Source organism: Convolutriloba macropyga, chromosome 8 (assembly GCF_964194025.1).
Source record: "Convolutriloba macropyga chromosome 8, txConMacr16.3, whole genome shotgun sequence".
Classification (NCBI taxonomy): domain Eukaryota; kingdom Metazoa; phylum Xenacoelomorpha; order Acoela; family Convolutidae; genus Convolutriloba; species Convolutriloba macropyga.
Genome location: NC_134475.1, coordinates 53,603,169 through 53,624,747, shown reverse-complemented (window position 1 = coordinate 53,624,747; position 21,579 = coordinate 53,603,169). Strand labels below are relative to the sequence as shown.

Genomic DNA, 21,579 nt, shown 5'->3' with positions numbered 1-21,579 from the left:
TTCAAACAAAATTTTCATATTGTGATCAATTGTTTTGTTCGAGTGTGACAGTGTCAATTAAACATTCAGTTCTATAAAGTTTCTTGACAGGTTGGTTCTGCAAATAGTTTTCAGAGACCTCTCCCAGGTATTCCTGGTCTACTTTTTGTGCGTTCTGGTTGGCAATTTCTGATTTTGAAGTCATTAATAGAAAAGTTCTTTTTAAAAAAAACTGCTGAAGAATTTGGCATTTTTCCTCATTTTTTGTCCAATTGGCTCCATTGGGCGAAAAGTTTTCCTAAAAAAACTCATTTGTCCAGTTGCTGGTTAGTTTTAATTAGAATTAACACCGAATGTTTGGCAATTTATAACATTTGTTTCCTGATACCTTTTAGACTTTCAAAAAACGTGCAATTGTTTTCTCTGCTTGCCATTTAATTTCCAAAATTATATTGAATTATATTGCAATAAGATTTAAATTGTAACAATGAAACCACCTTTGGCGCACTTTTCACATGACTTGCAGTATTAAATTATCGCAAATTGAGGTCAGTTGCTTAAAATTGAGATTGAAAGAGCACCAAGAAAGCGAAAAATCCACCGTGCTAAAACTCAAAGATTAGACCAAATTTTTGTGCAACCACGAGAATGATTCAAAATTCAATCGAGAGCAGTTAATAACTTTTTCGGCCATGTTAATAGTCAATTACGCATTTTTTTTATGACCCACATTATCTCCTACTCTTTTTTTCGGATCATTCTATGGAGCTAATTTCGACGTGTGCGGAGTGGTTCTTTTTTTTTCATTCCTAGATCCTTGAGAAACCGCTGGAGAAGAAGGCTGGGAAGAGCTATGGTCCCCCTGGGAACAAAAAGCTGATCTACTTTATAGACGACATGAACATGCCAGAAGTTGACAAGTACTTCACAGTCCAGCCACACACTCTCCTCAGACAACACCTCGACTATGGTCACTGGTAAGGAACTCTTTTACAGATACTTGAAATTTTTCTCTTATTACACAAAGTAATGTGACTGTTGATATCAGGTTCGACTTTCCGTAGCCTTAAGAATGCTATATCAGATTACATCTGTTTACCTTACATGTATTTTTTCCATTTTGTTGCTTGATTTTGAAAATTTGAGCGTTTTTAAGCAGATTGAGACGTTTTTAATTGTTTGATTTTATTTACACCATTTGTTAACTTTCAAGGTCGTGTTTGGTTAAATTTATATTATTTCCAAATGTTAAATTTTATATTATTCGATTTTAATTTTATTTGAGTTTTTCAATTTTGATTTTCTATCTTCAATTGTTGAATAGCTGTTTGCTGTGATGCAGACTTGATTTTCTTCGTATAAAAACTTCTCGAGTTTTTTATCTTACGGATTATTTTTGTTTTCTAATTTTGGTATTATGTCCAAAGCTCATTTTGGTGAAAACGTTTTGTTCCTTGTCTACATTTTGCGAAGGCGTGTTGTTGAAATGAAACGTTTAGACTAATGAAAAATCTTTTCTATGTCGTTTTTCGATAGCTTCATTTTTGGTAGTTTCTCGTATATTTTCGTAGAGAACGCTTCACAGAATAAAGGTTTTCCCCTCAGCGCAAGCAGACAAAACTTAGTCACAAAGTTAGTAGTTTCGGAATGATGTAAAACAAATCTAAAGAGAAAACTGTAAAATACGGCACGGTGTTAAAAAATCAAAACAACCCAATTAAAAATCAAAAACAATTTCACTGTTCGTTGCCTAGTTCATATTATGATTCTATTATTACCTTCTTTACAAAAAGCGCATTGCTAGTTGTTCTATATTACAAAAAAGGACTGCTCAAAACAAGATAAATCAGGTTGACAATTAAACTGAGGCCACCCAAAAACCGATATGGACAAAACTCTTTTCAAAACCCTCACAATAAAACAAAATAAAGTTTATTATATATTCAAAGTATGAAATTTTTTGAAAGACAGATTATTAAATAAAAACTATAATTTTGAGCAAAGACTGTGGCCAATTTTGACCACTGGAATTAGTGAATAAAATTGTAGAGCTTTGAAAAATATGACACCATGCAAATTAACTGGTAATTGAAAAAATATAAGAGAAAAAGCGTATCTTTATTTAAACCAAGAACTACCAAAAATGAAGCTATCAAAAAGCGACATAGAAAAGGTTTTTCAGTATTCTGCACGTTTCCATTCTCGGGTTGCAAAAGTAAACGACCTCAATCAATTTTAGGGTTTTTGTTTATTGCAGAGAACCAGAAAGACTCTACGCGAATCGAACAAGATACGTGCTAATACGAATGGTCGATGTTGAAGTCTTTTTACATCGCGTAACCGATCGCAATTAGTCTAAACCGTAATGAAACTATTTACTAATGAAGCAGTAGACTCTATTAGCATGCATTGTCACTTAGTTTTATTAATTTTTCAATGTTTGTTGGCATATTGCTTTTTCTTTCCCATATTTAGAAAAAAAACAAATTGGTAGAACTTTATTTCTGTCTCACTTTTTCGTTATGGCAATTATTGAATTTTTGAGGGCATCCCAGATTAACGTATGTGCTATGAAATTAAAGCTCTCTGTGTATAAAACTGGACTGCAAGAAGACTTTTCGAAAATTTTGCTCTTTGCAAAAAAAATTTTTTTGACAGATTTTAGCCGCATTCTAGTCAGTTTTGGTTTTAAAAACTTTCATTAGAAGCGAGTTTTTTTAGTAATTTAACACCAACGAAGGCTGTTTTGGTGTGATTCCACCAGGGAACCCAGTACGTTGCTCCCTAAAATGGTCAATGTATGGAGTCGAATTAAATCAAAATTGAGTTTAGCCTTATATTAGGTCATTTTTTCTAACTTCAGTTTTTTTCCTGTCTCTTTCTGTGTCGGGAAAAACACCCAGGAAAATAAAACTTTCTAATTTTATATAGGAAATAGCCCCAAAAGAAAATACCCCCATGCAAATAAGCCCACATTTGACTGTTAATGATCTGCGCACTTAGCGAGTTTGGACAAGCCTCGCGGGCCATGGCCATGCTGTAGCTGCCCGTGGGTTTCGATATGAAACAAGCACAACCGAATAAACTATCACAGCCTAAATTCAATTTTTAAATGGGGTTCATATTCGTGGGTTTATTTCGTAGACCCACTCATTTGACTCGAGATGACTTGAGGATGTATGAGAACAACAATTGTGTTATCTATAAATATAAGACTAACATTATCAATAATTCAAAAACAATATAAGAGGCATTTTTGACAAAAATTGACCCACATTTCTGGCCAAATTTTAGCCAATTTGATCAGTATTAAAATTGCCATTAATATAAGATCAAATTAAGTGGTGAGAACTTTGAGGTAAAATTAAAACGAAAATGCGCTGAAATCCGCTGAAACTGTATCAGAAATGCGTTGAAACACATTAATTTAAAAACACACAAAGAAACATAGACACACGCGCACACATATACACCCAATTACACGCAGACACACTTACACACACACACACACACACACACACACACACACACACACACGCGAATACACACATACACGCATTTTTAAATAAAGCGCTGAAATTTTTCGTGTGGGCTGAAAAATTGCCTAAAATTTTCTAAAAAGTATGCTGAAATGTACTCAAGCTTTGAAAGACATTCTCTGAAAAGCGCTGAATTGCACTGAAAATATCAGAAGATGAGCCATCTAATCGTATGAATGTGCTGGATTGTTTTTGTGAGAAGTGCACTGAATTTTGAGACGGATGCACTGAAACTTTGTAAGAAATTCGCTAAAATTTTGTGCAAAATTTTGTGGAAAAAGTGCAAAAAGTTATGTGGGAAATGTTTTGGAGATGCGCTGAAATTATGTAAGAAGTGCGTTGAAGAACCGCTGAAATTATGTGAGAAGTGCGTTGAAGAACCGCTGAAATTATGTGAGAAGTGCGTTGAAGAACCGCTGAAGTTATAAAGTATCAGCGCATGCTCAAAATTTCAGCACATTTTTTGCTTGACTTGAGCGCATTTAGCGCGTTTCTTAAAAAAAGTGCGCAGAAGCAGCACTGACATATGGATGCGGGTATTGATTGTTTATTGTTGTTACGTGAGCAGGTATGACAGGGTTAAATTGTCGCAGAAGGAGATCAGAAAAGTACAATATGTCTCATGCATGAATCCAACAGCTGGCAGCTTCACTATCAACCCACGACTTCAGGTGAGTTAACTAAATTAGAGAGTTATACATGAAAATAATAGAATTAGGCGCAAGAATAAAACTTCAAAATAGCTCTGCGTTTAAATAAATGAATACAATAACTCAAATAGTCTCCCCTTTAAACTTTTTCCCATAATTCCAATGGATGTTAGCATCAATTGTTCGGCTGTTATCGAAGTTAATGAAAGCGGTTACCTATATTTTCTTTCTCTGATTAATAAAACTTTGTTTTACTAAAGCAAATTAGGGCCTTTCCCCATAGCCCCCACCCATGAAATTATAGCCCCCTATTATGGTATAATTACTATAATGGGGGGGGGGAGCTATAGGTTATCTGACCACTAAGCTGGGGGGAGGGGGCTATATTGGGGGGGGGGGGAGCAAATTAAACTTGATTCCAAATTGTCTGAGAATGTGTGTGTGATATTTAGCGTCACTTCAGTGTGTTTGCAATCAGTTTCCCAACTCAAGATGCACTGACTACAATCTACAGCAGTATCCTCTCACATCATTTACAGACACATCAGGTTGTTATTCCCTTGATGAGATGAGACGGTTTTCAGCTAACTTCTTGCAAGATTCTTGCCAATAACGATTATATGCTAGAATTTATCCAAGAATTTTTGCAGATAATCGTCTCAAAACATTTGGTCAGAAATTAAAATAGTTTGACAAAACCTTGTTATTTGTACAGTTTCAACAGTTCTCGACTTGGATATCCAAGTAAAAACTTAGATTCCGTACAACTTGCGTTACAGTAACTTTTGTCGTTGTTTAGTACATGTTTCTTTTGGTTTTTTTAGACCAACCCAACTGATATCTATGATATACTGACAGTTTTAACAATTTTATTGAAAATAGAATCGAAGCTCTGTAGCCAAGGGCCTTAAACTGATGTAATTACCTAGATGGTCTTAATTGTTGTAGACATGCTATATAACAAAAAAGGTTCACTTTTAACTTTTAACAAAAAAGGTTGCTGGTTAACTTTTGGTTGTGTTTGAATGTATATTTGAAAATAAATATGGATATAATTATTATCATTTGATGCACCTGAAATGATAAGAATAGGGCCCTAGGTGTCGAAAAATTTGAAAAATCTTGCAAGAAACCTAGATTGCAGTCATAGCGCTGTTGTTCAATATTCTTGTTGTCGCAATACTTTAATTATCTTTAGCTGTTTACTTTCGTTGGAAGAAAAGGCCATTTTTAATGATATTATTACACTGATATAAAGAAAAATTTCGTGAGCAATTCTCATAACATTTTGCAGACCGTTTAAATGCAAAAACGCGCGTTGATATGTTTCCATAGGTCCCTCCGTCAAAACAAAAAATGAACACAGTCAGGGCATAAATGTACCTAAAAATCTTCCAAAACTTTCCGTCTCTGTAAAATCGTGGCTGTTCTAATTAAGCAAGCTTAAGATAGCCTCTAATCCTATTCTTTATTTTCTCTTTTTAGGCAATCCCCAATGTGCACAAACTGGCTCCCATTCTGATCCAGAGCACTCTCAATCTGCACACACGCGTGGGAGTCTGTTTCTTACCAACTGCTGTCAAGTTTCACTATGTATTTAACCTAAGAGATCTCTCCAACATATTCCAGGTACGAAATACTTTTCAACCTCCTGTAATGCCCCGTTATATCATGCCGCGCGATCTGGCTGTTGTTGATAGTAGTAGTTGTTGTATCTTGCTGTGTAATAAATCACTTCTCAGATGCATGCCTAATTTGAAAATAAAGAGAAGAATGAAAAACCTGGCAAATCATTTTTGGTTTGTCTGAGTGACAGGACAAAATACCCAATATGCCCACAAAATACCCTTCTGTCAATGTCAGATATTTTACCCTATTGTTAAAACTACCAGAAATTCATTTTAGCACAAGATCAATTTATCCGCTTAAATATAACAAGACATTCACGCAACACTAGCTGTTAATTTGTAATTGGAGTATTGAAATAAAAGGTCAAACGGGATAAATAGGATGTTATGGCATTGGGTATTTTGTCATGTAACGCTGACATGCAACCCTTTTAGGGTATTTTGTTTGGGAACAAAGAGAGTATGCGGAGTAGTCAAGAGATGGTGAGACTGTGGATGCACGAGTGCAGGAGAGTATACAGGGACAAACTGGTGGACACTAAGGATCTCGCCACTTATGAGAGAGTGGAGAACGAGATACTCAACAAGGCATTCGAGGTACACATTCACACAGATACAGTGCATGCATCTAACTACCTGAAGTGGTAGATGAAAATGGGGGAGGGGGGTACTTCTTACGTTGTCGTTTTTGCTTTTTTTTGATGCTACGTCATGCAAGATTCTTGCAAGATTAAGTTTTTCTTGCAAGATTCTCCCAAGATCTTTTTTGAAAAAAAAACTGGCTCGAGATAAGCAAAAAAAGCCGAAAGAACCCTGTATGCAGAAGTTTTCTAGAAAAAAAGTATACTTTTGTTCTCTATTCTCGCTACAAATCCTTAGTAAGGGTTTGAATTGCAAATAAATTCAACAACAGTTATTTGAAACTAAACGCAAGAGGTACTTAATTGCGTTTTACTGAACAAAATTGGCAACATCAATTTATTCTATTTTTAGGCAGAAGCATTCTATTTTGTAATTTGGATCTTGATTTTTAATCGCCCAGTGAACAGTTGCAAGATTACCTTTGTCTTGCAAAATTACCTTTCTTCTGCAATAATCTTGCAAGATCAGCTTTTGTTCTCGGCTACGGTTGTTGCTGTAACAATTCAATTCAAATCATCAGCCCAATCCTATATAGTATGTGTATTACATTACCTAAATCAATTCTTCATGCCTAATGCTCCTGGTAAAAGTTCACAGAAAGTTGCGTTTCGCAATTATTTTCTTCTAACAGTATCACAAATCTCATCAAAAAATGCTATTTTTTTCAATTTTCAAATAACACAAAGCTGTTTTAGGTAAAACTATGAGTACCTGTGACTCTCTCCCAGGTCGAGATGTGCGTTATTAATCAGACAATTAAAAAACGCACGGGGGGGGGGGGGGGGGCGTGAAGTGCGTTTTTATTACACGGACGAGGTCCATTCTCAAAATCTGAATCAAGTCTGATCATAAACGAGGTAAAATATGATCATCAATTCAAGTTTCAACTTATGAAGTAGTTTTTGTTTACAGAAAGGCGGCGAGAATCAGGACAACTTGCCACGTGACCTCAACCTTGAAGACCTCAAAGTGGACCCCTTGATCTATTCACACTTTGCGCAAGGGCTGGGAGAGACTCAATATCTGCGTATTGAGAGCTGGGAGGCTCTCAATAGGATCCTGAGCGAGGCTCTCGTCAACTACAACGAAGTGAATGCTGTCATGAATTTGGTCCTGTTCGAAGACGCCATGCAACATGTGTAAGTTTTGTAGTCCATATCGCAGTTATAATTAGCTCATCTTGCGACTTTCAAATGGCTTTGAGATATACATAGGTTGTTATCAAATCAAACAAGGAGGCTGGCTAATGTACGTTTGCACATTATTATCCGACCCCGCTTTTTTTTCTAATTGTCTACCAAATGAGGAAGAGAAAGAAAACTTTCAAAAATACTCATACTTTCGAAAATAATTGGTCAATGAGTAATTTCTCTCAAGTGCAAACCGAAGAATGAATTAATTACGGCCGCGTTGGATAGACGATAATACCTGCTCTTAATAAAGCTACGAGACAAGACAAGCAACAAAAACTATAAAACATCAATTTCTGTCTAGCTCTAAACTTTGTTTTCCTTTTTAAAAAAATCACAAACAAGGTCAAAATGCATCAATGCAAACCTAAACTAAAAAATTAAATTGTACTTCACCTCAAAGCAGATCAGCTGTCAACTACAAATACTAGATAGAGTCTTAACGTAACTCCATCAGAGCCGCTGTGAGCATTCGTTAGCGAAAAAATGAAACAAATAATGCTACCGTGGAGAAACACCGATACTTGCCATTGATGAGTTTAGGGGACAAGATAAACAACAAAATCAATTAACAAAATTAATTGTTAATTACGGCCAAAAATCAATATCTATTTTTTACAAACGCATAGTCAAAATGGCAAGAGAAAGTACCAGACAAATGTCTAAATAATATCAATTAAAACATCCATTCACATTTGAATGGCATCAGAAAAAACCTGTGTCTCATAAAAAAAATACGGAACCGGTCCTTACTCAGACTAGGTAACAAGTAGACAGAAAAAGAACAAAAGAGCGAAATTTGAAAATACGTTTATTTTTTAACAATTTCAATGTCGAAAAACCATTTCCCCTTAACTGGAATAAGATTTTTCATACGTCCATACAGTGAGCAATTGAGATCTCACATTGTTAAGAATTTTAAGACTACAATAAAAAAGTCACAGGTACATCTAACGATCAAATTTATAGTAAAATTCTGGATGTCGAAACAAACGGTGTCGAAATCATTAAAACCGTGAGCTAATAATTAAAGTAGTTTAATATGATTCACTACCCTCATAATCAAAACTAATGGACAGCGTCATTAATGTTGTAGTATAACACGAAAACAAAGAATAAGATACACAAAAATGGTCAATTAAATTTTTTAAAATAATACAAATTAATCAAATCAAAGAGGATTTTCGAAAACTCAAATAACGAGCCGCAATGCCATTAAAAAGCAACAACTAGTCAACAAATTTCTCTCTAGAACCAAGATGTAAGCTATGTTTACATTAGAGACTATGTAGCAAATTGTCATAGATGAGATAAACAAAATCACCGAAATTGAAAAAAAAAATTAGAATTTTTTTGAACCTTATATTTTCAAATATTTTAGAAAACATAACATTTCATTTTCATTAAATGAGAAATATTTTTCAGTTTCATGCGACGCCAATTGTGCCTGAAATTAGTGAAGACAACAAATTATCAATGAGTACAGACAGAACTCAATTTCCACAAACAGTGATACAAATACTTTCCAGTTGAGGTATTTTCGAATAACAATGTGCTCTCGTTTTAAAAAGACTATGCAGAAAGGACAACAAAAGTGACGACATGCAATGACCAGTACCAAAAAATTTTTACAATCTGAAACCACATAGCTTCATAGTCGTAAATTCATCAGCTGCATCATAAATACAATGAAAGAAATATTGTTTGCTTCGCAAGAAGTGGATGGAAGATGTCATTAAATAGTCTCAGATACAAGTTATCAAACGAAAAACAGAAAAGGGGTAGATACGATCCTTTATCCAGAATCTGTGGTAGCACTGCAGAAAAAAAAGACAAGTCCCGGCAAAATCGAAATTTGTATTATATTTTACAAGAGAACGTTTCGAATCTATTTGAATCATGATTTTTACAGTACCTGTGTCCTCATGCGTTTTTTCTCTAACATTAGGTGACCTGTTCTTAAATTGATAACCGAACAAGGCAACAAAACAACCTGCAAAATGGGCAAATGTCCAAAAGTCAAAAAAACTTTATTTTGATCCCTTTTTATCGAAGCAGTGATGCCAATATTTGAAAATACCTCCAGAGTATTTTAACGTTGTCTCACTAAAAGGAAGTTGCAATTTTTTACTGACACTAAGCAAAAGTTTGACAACAGTTCGAATTAAGTGGCAAAACTCAAAAATAAATGAGATTTTCTCAAAACAAAAATTTTCGAAAACATAAGAGCCCTTAGATGTCAACTGAATGCATTATATAGGTTAATGTATCCTCTATGGGAGGACAGCTGGATCTTTATTGATTGAAACGCAGTCATGAGATTGCATAAAAGACAAAAAATGCGGGCAAAGTACAAGAATTCAGATCGATTTTAAGAAAACACTTTGAAGAAGTCATAAAAACAGTGAAATTCTCTCCTAAAAACATAATATATGATCAAGGGGACTCAATTTGACTACAAAATGAGAGGATAGTTTTTGATTTTTGGTTGGAAAATTTTCTGGTCTGCAATAAAAATTGAAAAAATAGAAAAAGATCGTTAGTTTGTTTTTAACAAAACGTTGCCACAATCATATTTTGAATTTATTTGATATCAAAAACCGCGAAGAGACCAAAACTGGCCTTGATAATGCGACAAGCTCATTAATAGCAGCTAGTAGTTCCATTTGTAACCAAAATAGATACTTGGGAAACCAAATGTCATTATTTCGAAATTGAAAGATTCATTTTGCATAATGATTGCTTTAAGTGCGCAAAAAGCCGACAAACTTTTAAATCCACTGTTAAAACAGACGAAAGTAGAACTAGCCTTCTACTAGTTCAGTCAGTCTAAAATTCAGCAATTTTTTAGCTAAAATCAGCGATTTTTAAGCTAAAATTCACCAGTTTTTCAGTTAAAATTCAGTAAATTTCAAGCTAAAATTGTCGGATCAAAAGAGTCCTTAGGCAAAATCAATAGCATTATTATTAACAAAATTATCGATTTTAGCCAAATTGACAAAGAATTGAGCAAAATTTTGTAGAATGTGAACAAAAACAGCGGATATCATTCCGATGGTCACAAACCTCGATAACTAACTAGAAGAAAACTAAACTCAAAAAAAATTAATACCACATTTTGCGCTGTACGGCGGGCTGTCCAAGGATGCCAATCAGAACTCTCTACAGTAAAAATATCGACCGGGCAAAATCGGCTGAACAATAAAAACGCATTTGAGTATATAGTTCCTCCCCCCACTAATGTGGGTCGGAATAATAACTGCTCAATTCTGACATAATTCGGACATTGAACTTGCTTTGGCTACAAGGCCGTTCCGAAGAATGATGTACTATTAGTATAAAAAATACATATCTCTTAGCATGTCTTGATAAATATTTCCTTTTTATCCTGCCAAGATCTTGTTGCTTGATACCCATAAAAAGTTCTTGCATGTTTGAACATATCGTGGCTTTTCTTGCAATGTATAACACGTTAAAATCTTTGCAAATATTATCATGACTGTTTGTTTTTTCGCAAGATGTATCAAGTCTGGGTTCACCGGTCAATTCCATTATTTTCAGAATCAGATTTTAGTGCATTTTTCTCTTGTACGAATTCTTCTGGGGGTGATATCAATCTTAAAAAGGACATGTTTTGAAACATCTGAGATTGGGAAATGTTTTATATCTGAATTCATATCGCTCTAGTAGTAATGTGTTGAGGTCACAGGTGAACAGACCAAAAGGGTAATTAAACAGTCTTTTTTAAACCAATTTTAAAAATGATCTCGCATTTGCACTTGTCTTGTATAAAAGAGCGCACTAATTCAATATCGCACGACATTCTTCTCAAAAAGATTGAAGCTTACGGTTTTTCAGAAAGTGCAGTTGATTTGTTTGCTTCATTTCTTAAAAACAGACAGCAGTGTGTTAAGATAAATGATGTTTAAGATAAATGATGTTTACAATGGTTGGAAAGAGATCATGGTATTCTACAGGGAACGGTCTTGGGGCCACAAGTTTTTCTTCTCTATATTAATGATTTCGAGAAACGGTACAAGGAAACTTCGACATAATTCAATTTGCTGATTACACAGGTTTCAATTTTAGCAAAAACAATGTTAGCGAACTGGAAAAATGTGTTTCTGAGATACTGGAGAAATCAGATAATTATCTAAAGCAAAACAAATTAAGCATGAATTCCGGTAAAACTGCACTTCTTTGCGTCTCGGAAGAAGATGAAAATTTTGATCCTATAGTTTTTCGGGGACAAGAAATTAAGCTACAAAGTCACTGCAGATACTTGGGTATGATAGTTGATTCTAAATTAAACTTTCATGTACAACTCAACAAAGTCCTATCAAATATGGCCACAGCGATCAGATCCATATACCTTATACGTTATCAGTTACCTCTAAATGCGCGATTGATGCTATTCAAATCCCTAGTCCTTTCTCATTTAACTTTCAGTGCTCTATTTTTTCAGAACTTGAATTTCTCTGCAATGCAGCGAACTAATTGACAAATCAATTGGGGAATTAAAGTTTGCTATATGAGAAAAAAGTTTGAGAGATCTAGAGATCTCTTAGTAAAATCTGACATTTTACCTGCAGAACTTTTAATAAGTAGGAATGATATTTCATTATTGAAATCAGAGGGCACTGAAAGTTTTTTTCTGAGTGGTAATGTCTTAGTAAGAAAAAGACAACAGAACTGAACTTCTAAGGTCGAGCAGTCGATCATTACAAAAGAAGCATCCAAAAATGGAATAAACTTCCGCGTGAAGTCCGGACTATCAGATCACGCTAACAGTTTAAACGCATGTTAAAACAGCATCTGCTCCAACAATTCAAACTTGTACCGTTGGAAAGGAACGTTGGTGGCTTCAAAAGTTATTTTTACCTTTAAAAAAACGGAACCAATAATTTTGATTTTTAACATTTTAAACTTATAATATTTAACCCCTTGGTTATATTTTCAATTTACTTGTTTAAAAAAAGATAAAAAATGAGCAACGTTATTACAGGTGTCGTATCAACCGCATCTTGGAATCTCCCCGTGGCAATGCACTGTTGATTGGAGTGGGAGGGAGTGGGAAGCAGAGCTTGGCCAGACTGGCGGCCTCCATCTCTGGACTGGATGTGTTCCAGATACAACTAAAGAAAGGATACGGAGTACCTGAGCTAAAGGTACTTTACCCTACAACCGTTCATTATTTCAACTTATTTGATCGTTAAATGTTGTTCAGTTTGAGTTTTTTTCAAGTTCTTTTTTTTCAAAAATTACAACATCAAAAATTTTGATGTTGAATCATCAAAAAATTTTGAGCCTTATCAATAAATTGCTTAGTTGGCGTGTATTTTTTTCATTATTTTTACCCATTTTTGCTGTCTGTGTTTCAATTTTAATTCGGCGCCACGGTTATCAAAAATTACCGTCTTTGGGAATCGCCTATGTTTTCGGTTGTTTCGGAAACGCTGACTGTCGGTTAATTCACTTGTAATTTTTTTTGTAATATTCTCATGATCACATGTATTCAGAACTCGAGTTTCTTGAGTGGTTACAACTGAACATCTCAATATGACCCCCCACCCTCCCCCCCCCCCCCCCCCCCCCCCCCCCCCCAGTACGATATGCGCCCTTCATTTACAGAGCACGTGCCATTACATAGTAATTCATTATGCTAAAATTGCACGTGCGTCGGGGGGGGGGGGTGCAAATAAAATGAACCCACTAAGCTGGGGGCGGGGGGCACAAACGGAAAAGATCCGACTTTCGTTTAAAACCTGCCCGTACCTTAGTCGCAGTGGGTTTCAGCGCTGTACCATTGATTTTCAATTGTAACCATTACTGTACCAGACAAATAGCAGTATAAATAATTTTGCCAGTCTGCGCAGACTCGATTAGGCAACATCCCAGTCTGTCCTTTTTCTTCGCAGCATCATTTACATTATTGGTTAACTCATGAGTTTGTGCTGCTGTTCACATTTTTGATTCGATAGCGAAAAAAGTCATGAATAATCATCAATCGCCTAAAAGCATCAAATGAAATTAACTTGTGTTCACATGTACGAGAAAGCAACTTCTCAAAGTCAGAAGAAAAGGTCAAAAATTGATCTTCAGTTTACACTAAACTATGCATTTCGAACCAATCGAATAGTTTTGTACGGTCTTTTTAACTGTGGATTTTAAAACTAACCGTTATAGTGCAATATAGTCATTTAAAAGAAAGATCTGTTATGTGTAAAATCTAAAATAAGATTTTTGTCTCCTCCAATTTTACCAGAATGTTTTTGTTGAAGGTAAGACTGACTTATCTGCTAGGACGTAGACGCACTACTCTAGCCTCCCTGCCGGAACGAGAATATCTTTCGCCTTTTACTAAAGATATCCGGGTAGGGAGGCAACTTGAGTTAACAGATCTTTTTCTACCTCACGTTTGCTAACGGGGGATTCCAATTTGAAAGCCTGCAATTAGATCACGGAAGTTTAACGCCATGAAACTGACAGGGTTGTTTTCAGGTGTTTAGAGAAGCTGTATTGCATCAAATTTTATAATTGCAATGTTCTATTTTCTTCCATTTTATTTTATTTTGCTTTATTTAGTTTTGATTAAATTCAAGTTTTTTTCATTGGGAACAAACATGAAAAATTTTTTTACCAGGTCAGGTAAAAATCAAGGTTTACTAATGACAAGTCCAATTGAGTTCCTACTCTAAGGTATTCCAAGGAAAACTGTCCAGTTTTTGAATCGAAAGCGTACTATCGTTTTGACAAAATATCAATATATCAAAATTGAAAGATTCATTTTGCATAATGGTTGTTTGAAGTTAGCAAAATGCCGGGACATTTTTATTCCAGAACACTCTTAAAAGGCACGGAAGTAGAGCTAGCTGTCTTCTGAGTTGAGTTACATGTCTGCCAAAAGTTTGAGGTCTTTATCTTCAGCAGCTTCGAAAAAAATTTGTGCCGAAGAAATATTTGCTGCCTTTCTTGATGAAAGAATGCTAAATTTTGAAAACATTTTAGCAATTTTTAAGCTAAAATTGTTGCATCAAACGAGTCAGCAATCCGCCTCTGGGTCTATAGTTTTATACCAGTAATATATCATTCTTGGGTACGGCCGTGCAGCCAAAGCAAGTCCAATGTCCAAATTCAGTCAGAACTTGCACAACCACGATGTTGGGGGAGGAACAATATGCTCAAATGTTTTATTTTGTTCAGTCAAATTTGCCCGATCGATATAGAAAATTTCATCGTAGAGGGTGTTGAGTGATCTGACTAGAAAGCAGGTAAAGCTTACATTACATAAAGAGATTTCTTTTGAATTTCGTTTTTTCCACAGAGTTATTGAGGTCTATATTCTGTGAACGATTGAATGACTTTTTTCGTTGTCTTTTTTCTTATTTTTCTTATTTTTACACTATTTTTCCCAATTTTGTTGGTGCTGTTGAATTTAGTTCTAAAGACAGAAGAATTGTCTTGAACTGTTTAATCCAGATATCGGGCTAAAAGTTTTTCAAATTTGAAAATGAAAGGAAATAAGTTGCTTTAGTCCACTTTTTTCAGTTCGCTTGATTAACACACCTAAACAATGGTGACTCATTCTTCGTTGACTGCAAGGTGGGCTAGTGTTATTCGCGCGTCATTTGAGAGTGTTTTTGGAGTAAAATTTAGCCAGGGTTTTGCTAGTTTTACTCGATGATTATCCATAATCCATCATTTTTTGATATTTTGATTTTTTGTTGCCAAGATGCCCATATTCATAATATTCGGAACAGTAGCGTGTTCCTAACGGACGAACAGCAATCGCAAGGCTAGTTTATGTCTAATCGTTGTTTTTTAAAGTCCGAATTAATTAGGATTGTAATCAGTCGCTGGCCTTTTTCAAAAAAAAAACTTTTTAATTTTTGCTTTTTTCCATTTCTTTTATATAAAAAAAGGAATCAAATCAAAGCTTACTAATTACAAGTGTAATTGAGTTTCTGCTCTATGGTATTTCAAGCAAAACTATCTTTTTTAACCGAAAGTTTTTTGTCGTTTTGACTTTTAACTTTACCTTTTTTTTCAAATTAAATAAGGAATTATTGAGCTTTGCAACTTTTTATTATTCTTTTGACCAACTAGTAGGTTAAGATCAGCAAGGTCAGCATCGCCTTTCTAATAAATTGTTAGATCATGAATCACGCTTTAGGTGATGATTTTTCTGGCTTAAATAGTACGAGTTTTCGCAAAATTTTTCAAATTTCAGGACGTTTTTTTATGATTGACGTTCTTTTAGTTGTCTTGTCACATTTTTGACAAGGCAAAGATCCCATTTTTGTGGTTTCAAAAGAAAGTACAACTGAACGTATCGATTTTATCAGTGAGTAGTTTATAGTTTTGATTATGGTGTTTGTACTCGTCGTTCTTTTTCTAGTCTTATGAATAATTCTGGATAATTGTAGGTCTTGGCGGCTTCCACTAAATGAATAAAGATTTTCATGACTTTGATATCAAATGTTTTCAAAAATGTAGACGTTTTTTTAACTTAGAATTTTGCTGTTTATTTCTCTATTTGTTATCCAAGTCTCTTTAATTGTAGGACGCGTATTACAATACTGGCGCTGAAGAAAGGTACAATTGAACTTATTTAATGATTTTAATGCATTGTCTTTTGTGTTTACGGCTTCGTCGCCGGTTTTTCGTATTTTTTTTTAAATTTTTGTCAGTAATTGTTGTGCCTTTAGTAGGTTTATGACATATTCTAAATAATGGAAGATCCTAATGGCTTTATTTTGACTAATAAATGAACTTATTTGATTATTTGAGTTGATTGCTTGTGTTTTTTTTTAATTTGAAATTAAATGTTTTTGAAAAGAAATATATTTTTTAACTTTGCCCTTTTTGTTCCTTTTTGTCTACTTGTTACCGAGTCTCATTACGGATTAGTCCCGTGTTTTTTCTACTTGAGTTCAGCATAATTTATTAAGTTTATGTTCTATTTGACGCTAGTTTGATTTGGTTTTTATGTTTTTTTTTCAGCAAAAACTCATTGAGTTTTTGTTTGTAAATAATATTTGTTGTTGCTATTGGGTTTTGTTGCTTGTCTTGTTTCATGGACTTAATAATGGCAGACCTCGTCGGCTTTCTAGTGTGGCATGATTTACTAAGCTAAATAGTTTCAGTTGGAGGCACTTTTTCAGTCATACACCAACTATTTGAACAGTTTTTGAATTTTTGAAAGTTTTTGATCTCTTCATCTTCTGGTAGTCAATTATGTCAAAAATGTGGATGAGCAGGGTCAGAATGTTATGCACGAACGCACATTACCTAGCTCCTCTTGTTTTGTCTATCGACTCAGAATCACACCTTATCGGTTAAAAGTTTTTGCCGCTTTGATAGCAATATTTCAAATATTTGACGAAGACATTTGTTTTCGCCATCGTCCTTTCTATGGAGTTTTTCTTTTTTTTAGAAGTCAATGTTGAATTTCTGTCTAAAAATTTTTCTTAGTTTTTGTTTTTATGTATTTTGCATAACTTTGGGGATTAATATTCGTAATTGATATATACTTTTCCTTTTCCTTGACTTTTCGCTGTAAATAAGAACTGCATGTAAATTTATGTCCACAGTTTTAATAATTTAGAGGTTCCAGAGTAGAAGTGTATTGGGCGCCAAAACCAGAAGGCAGTCCGATACAGCAAGTTATCCTTGAGTTATTTATTACAAATTAACTTGAGACAAAATAGCATGCTAACCAAAACTTCCCATTCATTGAGTAAACTTAACAGCCCTAGTTTAGCGGCACGTTCTTTTCTTGTGATAATCGGTTCTTTTTATATAGGATTTTTTTTTTGAAAGAAGCCTAGTGGCTCAGAAATGGCGATACAGATCAGAAACGCATTAGTGGCGATTGGAAAGTTCTTTGCTCAAAATTATTTTATATGAAATATCGAAGATGTTTGCAGTTTGTAATGTTTGTAACTGAGAATGAAGTTTTTTGAGATCCTTTTTAGCCAAAAAATATAAATTTGAGTCGAAAAGCTAGTATCGAACAAAAACATGCTTTAATTATTGCAAAGTCTCTCAGAAAAATTCAACTGGCTTACATTTTTTGATGAACGCTCCAAAAAAGTCTCCAAAATGTCAAACACAACGTGTGATATATTCAGCTGAAAAACTGTTATACGGAAACGCGACAGGAGGACAAAAAGCCGAATAAGCAAAACCCATTCGGGGTGCAAAGTACCCATTTGTTTCCTGCCAAGAACGCTTGGGCCATCTCAAAACACTGATCACTTGAAACTTTTTTTAACCATCCTAAATCCTTGACTTGGATGTGGAAGATGGCAAAGATGCCCTAGCTCGCTGTATAAATCTTTTTGATGCGATTTGAGAAAAACTTTGCTCGTGATTTTAATGGAGCTCGTACAACTCCTTCTCATAGAATTTGACAGAACATTTCAAAAAACTTTCAAATTGATATCAATAACAATTGAACTCCTCAAATTTAATTAATATATTTATTGGTTACTCTGGAACATTCTGATTGATCTGTCCGGAGGAAACCAAATTTTAGTAAATTCAGAATTTGATAGATAATGAGTTCCAATACAAAATGTTATCTACAAGACCTTTCTTTGACCAAAATGTCGGAATTAACTTCTATAAAATTATCTCCAAAAACTCCCGACGAACCAACTTGTACAGTTAAATCTCAAATTTTTGATGAGTGACCTTTTTGTTCAAAAGTGTGCTACCTTTTTTTCTCTAATTTCGAGAAATTATTTTTCTACTTAGTAAAAACGCTTTTTTTTCAACTCGTAAAAATCCATAACCCAACAGGTTATGGGCCCAGCATACTTTCAGAAAATTAATTGCTGAAACAAAACTCTTTTTTTGTTGAGTCATAATCCTTTTCTACTTAGTACCCTTTCTTTTCGCAACTGTTTTGCTTGCTCACACCACGATGTATCAACAGACTGTGAAGCCGCTGACCTACACAGGAAAGGCACAGGACTTTCCAATCTGGAGCACGAGATTCATGACGATGATGCAGACGAAGGGACTCTACAATTCCCTACTTGGGACAGAGGAGCCACCCAATTAGCCTGCACCACTAGATGAAAGGGCAAGCAATGACGAGAAGAAGAACCACAAGGTGCTGAAGGATGCATGTGTGAAGGAAGTTTCAGACATCAAGGAGAAACGAAACAATGTGTTGTGTCACCTGGCACTGACTCTAGATACGAAAACCCTCATTCTAATGAGACATGACTGTATGGGAGATGACGGCATCGGAGATGGAGCAAAAGCTTGGAAAATTTTGCGAGCGAGATTTCAATGTGTAGAGACGCCGACAGCGGTGACTTTTGGGTGCGCAGCTTGCTCGGCTACAGCTCGAGGATTTTGAGAAACTGGACAGCATCCTCTTCAGAGGACAGGTGTTGGTCACAAGGCTAAAAGAAGCAGGGGAAGCAGTCTCAGAGACGCTCTTCAACGCCTTAGTACTGAATGGTCTGCCTTTGAGGCTTGAAAGTTTTGCTCTAAAGGAAAACTTCAACCCGGCAACGAACTTCACAGAGTTGAGGAAAAGGCTGCAGCACATCCATGAGAGCACATTACCGAGACACTAGAGACAAAGCGATTCAGTGGCTTTGGAAGTGGAGCGTGACTTCAAGAGGGGGCCCAAGAGAGGAAGCTGTTTTGTGTGTGGGACCCCTGGACACTCTGCCAAGGACTGCAGGAGGAAGGACACAGCACAATGCAGGCACTGGTGAGAAGGGCCACCTCGATAGTGCATTCAGGAGACTTAGAGATGGAGGCCAATAAGAGTCAGTGGCAATGGCTCCAACATTGGCTACACCAGCCTAGAAATAATGGGCAGCTGTTAGTGGAAGACAGCAGGCATGCGAGTAGACTATGGTTGCACAAAATCAAATAGTGACATTGACGTGTTCCTGTACTTTGTGCCCATTCAATCAGTCGTCAGAAATCCCAACGAAGAGGTTTCCAGAGTGGTGGGTAGAGGCTGTGTGAGTATCAGCATACCCTCAAACAAATGAGAATTCCAATTCGAACTCAAGAAAGTTTTTTGTGTGCCTGACTATTCCTCAAATCTCCTATCAGTCTCAAGATGCACGGTGTGGAGATATAGCTTCTTTTTCAGAAGGAAATAGCTGCATGAAACGCCAGAAGGGAACTCACATAAAACTAACAAAATAATGATTTGTTTTACTTACCCCGCACTGTTCTAGATTTCAAGATGAGTTCCAACAGCTTGAATCTTGGCAGTTTAAAGAAGTGGCACAGTTGATTGGCTCATTTTAACCAAATCGATGTGCACCATAGGAAAGTGGGAGAACTCGATGATCTATGCAACGCATGCGCATTGGCTAAGATCACAAAGGTCTAAGTACCAAGAGTGGCACAGAACCAAGCAGAAGATATGCAGGAGAGGGTGGTCACAGTTGTGATAGGAGCTTTCAGAGTAGAGTCACTTTTCAGGATTCCGGATCTGCATTGTGCTTTCAGACCAGTAAACGGAGATTGTGATTGTGCACTTGCTTAAGGCAAAGAGTGATGCACTGGCCAGCCTGAAGAAATTTTTTTTCAGTGTGGAGACGCCCAAGAAGCTGAGGCAAGACAATGCGAAGGAGTTTCTCTCAGAGCAGTTCAAGACGTACTGCTTAGATGCAGGCATTCTACAGGAGAAGACCATACTAGAGACGCCACAGAATGGGTTAGCTGAGAGGTGCACGAGGACACTGCTGGAGGCGGCAAGATGCTTGCTCATAGACTCAAGTTTTCCCAAGATGATTTGGGGAGCAGCGATTTTTCAATCAACAAGAATCCGTTATTTGGCTGTGTGATGACGAGAAGAAAAGCGCCCAGCAGCGCTGAGGCGAGATATAAACCTAAACTTTCAATTAGTGAATTATCTAATTTTGCTTGCACAGTCCTCATGAGGAAAAGGGACACATACGTCAGCAAACTGATATTGGAAGGAAAGTTTGTGGGTTACACTGAAGGAGATCACGGATGCCTGGTGTACGCACCCAACAAGGTGGTGGCAGTTTTAAATGTGATCCTCAAGTAGTCCGAAGTGGGCTCAATCCCTGACAACACAGAGACGCTCGACCTACTAGATGAAGGGTCACAGCACCTGGGATTCTGGCACCCAGATTATTGTCATCGAGACGATGGCAACAAAGAGAAACAGGGCACGTCTACTGCAACAAAAGAGGAGTGGCTTGAAGCATAGTCCGTGAATACACAGGAAACTACACTGAGAGGAGATGCCTCGGAAGTTGAGGACGCAGCACTAGATTAAGAATTTACTACAAAAGAGGTAGTCTCATAGACTTGGAGTCACTGGAAGGCAGTGATACAGAAGACTTCTCACAGTCAGAGACAGTTGGCTTCGCTGAATAGGCACAGGAGCAAACGGACAGGGCAGCTCTTAGACGAGGGACATGAGCACAGAATGTTCCTCAATTTTTTGGAGAAGTCAGGACCCACATTTTTGTGACTGCGGGTGACTATGTTGAACCCGAAATAGTTTACGAAGTCAAGCAAGGTGACGATTAGGACCTAAGGCACCGGGCAAGGAAGGAAAAGGTCAAGGCGTTCGAAGACAATGAGCCTTGGAACCTAGTGAGACCACCCAAAGACAGGGACGTCATACCCGGCAAGTGGGTCTACAAAGTAAAATTGGGATTCAGCACTCTATGTAGCAGAGGGTTTCAAACAAGTGGAAAGATTGCACAACTTTGAGACCTCTGCCCCTGCCTGTAACCTAGAAACATTCTGGATTTACTTCAACTATCAGCGAAGGAAAGCCATGTGACGCACCAGTTTGATGTCAAGACGGTCTTCCTACACTCACCAATAGAGGAAGAAGTGTATCTGGAAGAGCCACAGGATTATGTAAAAGAAGGATCAGATGGAGGCAAGTTAGTATGTCGACTGAATAAAACAATTTAGGGTT

The 21,579-nt window shown here is 36.2% G+C and overlaps 1 protein-coding gene and 1 non-coding gene across 3 annotated transcripts in view; both read left to right on the top strand.

Moving 5' to 3' along the window:
* The window catches only part of LOC142344830 (dynein beta chain, ciliary-like), a 270,411-nt gene that overhangs the window by 114,591 nt on the left and 134,241 nt on the right, over positions 1-21,579 (top strand). For both annotated transcript variants that reach the window (XM_075396813.1, XM_075396814.1), the window contains exons 47-53: positions 793-956; positions 4,087-4,189; positions 4,621-4,716; positions 5,654-5,797; positions 6,232-6,393; positions 7,351-7,577; positions 12,634-12,796. In XM_075396813.1, the coding sequence (XP_075252928.1) occupies positions 793-956; positions 4,087-4,189; positions 4,621-4,716; positions 5,654-5,797; positions 6,232-6,393; positions 7,351-7,577; positions 12,634-12,796 (1,059 nt within the window). The remainder of the gene's footprint in view (positions 1-792; positions 957-4,086; positions 4,190-4,620; positions 4,717-5,653; positions 5,798-6,231; positions 6,394-7,350; positions 7,578-12,633; positions 12,797-21,579) is intronic.
* LOC142345160 (U5 spliceosomal RNA) lies at positions 13,944-14,059 on the top strand. Its single transcript, XR_012759299.1, has one exon. It is a non-coding gene; the product is annotated as a U5 spliceosomal RNA (small nuclear RNA).